Here is a 2,540-nt window from a genome sequence, read left to right on the forward strand (position 1 = left end):
TCAGTGCAAAAGAGGAAGACCTTCAGAGAGATGCATTGACACAGTGGCTGCAACAATGGGCTCAAGTATAACAACGATCGTGAAGGTGGTGTAAGACAGAGCAGTGTTTCATTGTGTTGTACATAGGGTCGCTAGGAGTCAAAACTGACTCGATGACACCTAACAACAAGAGCACAGACTGATGTTTAAGACCTAGCTATTCACATTATTATTAACCCAAGCACAGAGCTCACATAAGCACTGACAAACCTAGGATTCATAATGTATGGTTATGGATTGAACTGTGTCCCCCAGAAATATGGGTTGTAAATCCTAACCTATATGCCGGTGGTTATAATCCCAACCGGGTTGTCTTTGTTATGGTAATGAGGCAGGATTAGGGTGTATCTTGAGTCAATCTCCTTTGATATACAAACGAGATTAAACAAGCCAGCAAAGCCGAGATGGGGGAAGGGAGATACTAAAACACATGAAGATTGCCCAGGAGCAGAAGCTCAAAAGAGACAAGGACCTTCCTCCAGGGCCAGCAGAGACAAAAAGCCTTCCCCTAGAGGTAGCACACCGAATTCAGCCTTCTAGTGTCCTGTGAGAAAATAAATTTCTGTTTGTTACTGCCAGCCACTTGTGGCCTTTCTGTCATAGCAGCACTAGATAACTAAGACGTGTATCATCTACTTTTCCAGTTTCTTTTTCAACAAGAAGATAGGTAAATTAATGTGAATTATGGATATTTATCTTACATTATTACCCTGATGATCTGAAACAGATTTGTTTTACACCCTTACTTCCTTGTAGAAATATTTACCTAGGCAATTCTTCTCATGTTTTCATCTTCAATGGCCAAGATAGTAAGAAACAAACAAACAAACTTCCCTTTTTGCTGTAACATAATTAAGTCCACAGAAAAACACAAAAATTGACAATGTTTCACAATCATTTTCTCCTCCTAATTTCCTTGATTTTGGACCTTAATCTAATTGCTATTATCTTTAATCAACAGGAAGCAATTTCATATAGTTTAGTCACAGTTTTATTTCTCAAATGTATTGGTTTCTATGCTGGGTGTATATTTGTTAACAATAATTGCAATGCGTTTGTACAAGACTTTTAGTCTCAAGCATTTGGATGTACCATCTCATTATAAACCAAAAACCAAACCTATTGCTGTTGAGTTGATTCTGACACATAGTGATCCTATAGGACAAAAAGTAGAACTGCCCCATGAGGTTTCCAAGGAACTGCTGGTGGATTCAAACTGCTGACCTTTTGTTTAGCAGCAGAACTCTTAACCACTGTGCCCACACTATCCTTTAAATACAGGGATTTACTTACGTTAATATCATTTATACAACATAATCAATATTAGACCTAACCTAGTAGGATGCATCTAAGTCAGTCTTACTGAAAAGACGTAGTGTTTAGATCAAGAACTATGCACACATTTCCAGAAATACTTTAATAGGGATTATACCCAGATGAAATCATTCTTATCCATTCCTTTGCAGGTATCAAATTCTATTCAAGAAAAGTTTTCCCTCCATGGTTACCACAAACACATCCACAGTAAAAACTTCCCTAGGCCTCTTCTGTGAAATCTCATTCTTAAGAATTACTTGTCCAAAAATGTAAAATCCAGAATCTTTAAAGATGAGCTCATTTATACATTTACTTTGTTTTACTTCAAAACTGTGACTTAGGTCTGAAGGATAAAAACTGAATATTCCTCAAAAATACATTTCAGTAGAGTGCAGAAAGGTGGGCTAATCTATAAAGCAGATGTTCTTATTTTAAAAGGATGTGGTTATTGGCAAGAAAGAACACAGAAATCCACTTTTCAGCCGTTTATGAGAGTATGACTCATGTTAACAACCAAACACAAGGTATTATGACATGAAAAATCCTCCTTTTACTCTAAAAAGATAAAGTTTCAAAATCATGGTTTGGAGAACATAATGATTTTTTCCCAGAGACTATTATGATTAATTAAGTGACCTCATTCTTGGGATATTGATTATTTTGAAAGGTATTTACAAGAAATTTCAATAATAGAAAACTTAACTTCTGTCCTGCTGGGATGAGCCAGAAAACCTTCTTGCCTCATATAAATGGAGTGGCAGCTAGGCACTTCTGAAAAAGGAAACAACATTGGTCAAAGAGGCATCTGGAGCTGAAAATGTGCTGTTATCACAAATAGGAACATAACAGAAACTGACACAAGTCCCCAAGAGGGGAACCTGTCAACACGTAGTTAACGTTTCAGGCATGGCCCACACAAGAAATGGAAGAATGAGAAGCATATCATGCTGAGTGCCGAATCTCTTGAGCAGGTACCTGAATTCAAAGCTTTATCCAAGTCAACCTGGTTAAAAAGTTTAGCTCGAATAGCAACCCCACATGACTGTGATTGCATCCTGGCAACAAACAGTATCATGATTTGTAATTATGCTTCATGACAATTACAGAATAAATTTATATATCTTTTGACATTCTATTTAAAAAGAAAAATCAACTAAAGGTTCATTCATAGTTTATTTCATGAA

At 36.6% G+C, this 2,540-nt stretch overlaps 1 protein-coding gene across 1 annotated transcript in view; it reads right to left on the reverse strand.

Annotated features, from left to right (window-relative positions):
- The window catches only part of ETV1 (ETS variant transcription factor 1), a 103,666-nt gene that overhangs the window by 16,499 nt on the left and 84,627 nt on the right, over nt 1-2,540 (reverse strand). The window contains exon 7 of the mRNA XM_023732272.1: nt 2,032-2,127. Within this exon, the coding sequence (XP_023588040.1) occupies nt 2,032-2,127 (96 nt within the window). The remainder of the gene's footprint in view (nt 1-2,031; nt 2,128-2,540) is intronic.

The sequence above is a fragment of the Trichechus manatus genome, unplaced genomic scaffold, assembly GCF_000243295.1.
Source record: "Trichechus manatus latirostris isolate Lorelei unplaced genomic scaffold, TriManLat1.0 scaffold00050, whole genome shotgun sequence".
NCBI lineage: Eukaryota > Metazoa > Chordata > Mammalia > Sirenia > Trichechidae > Trichechus > Trichechus manatus.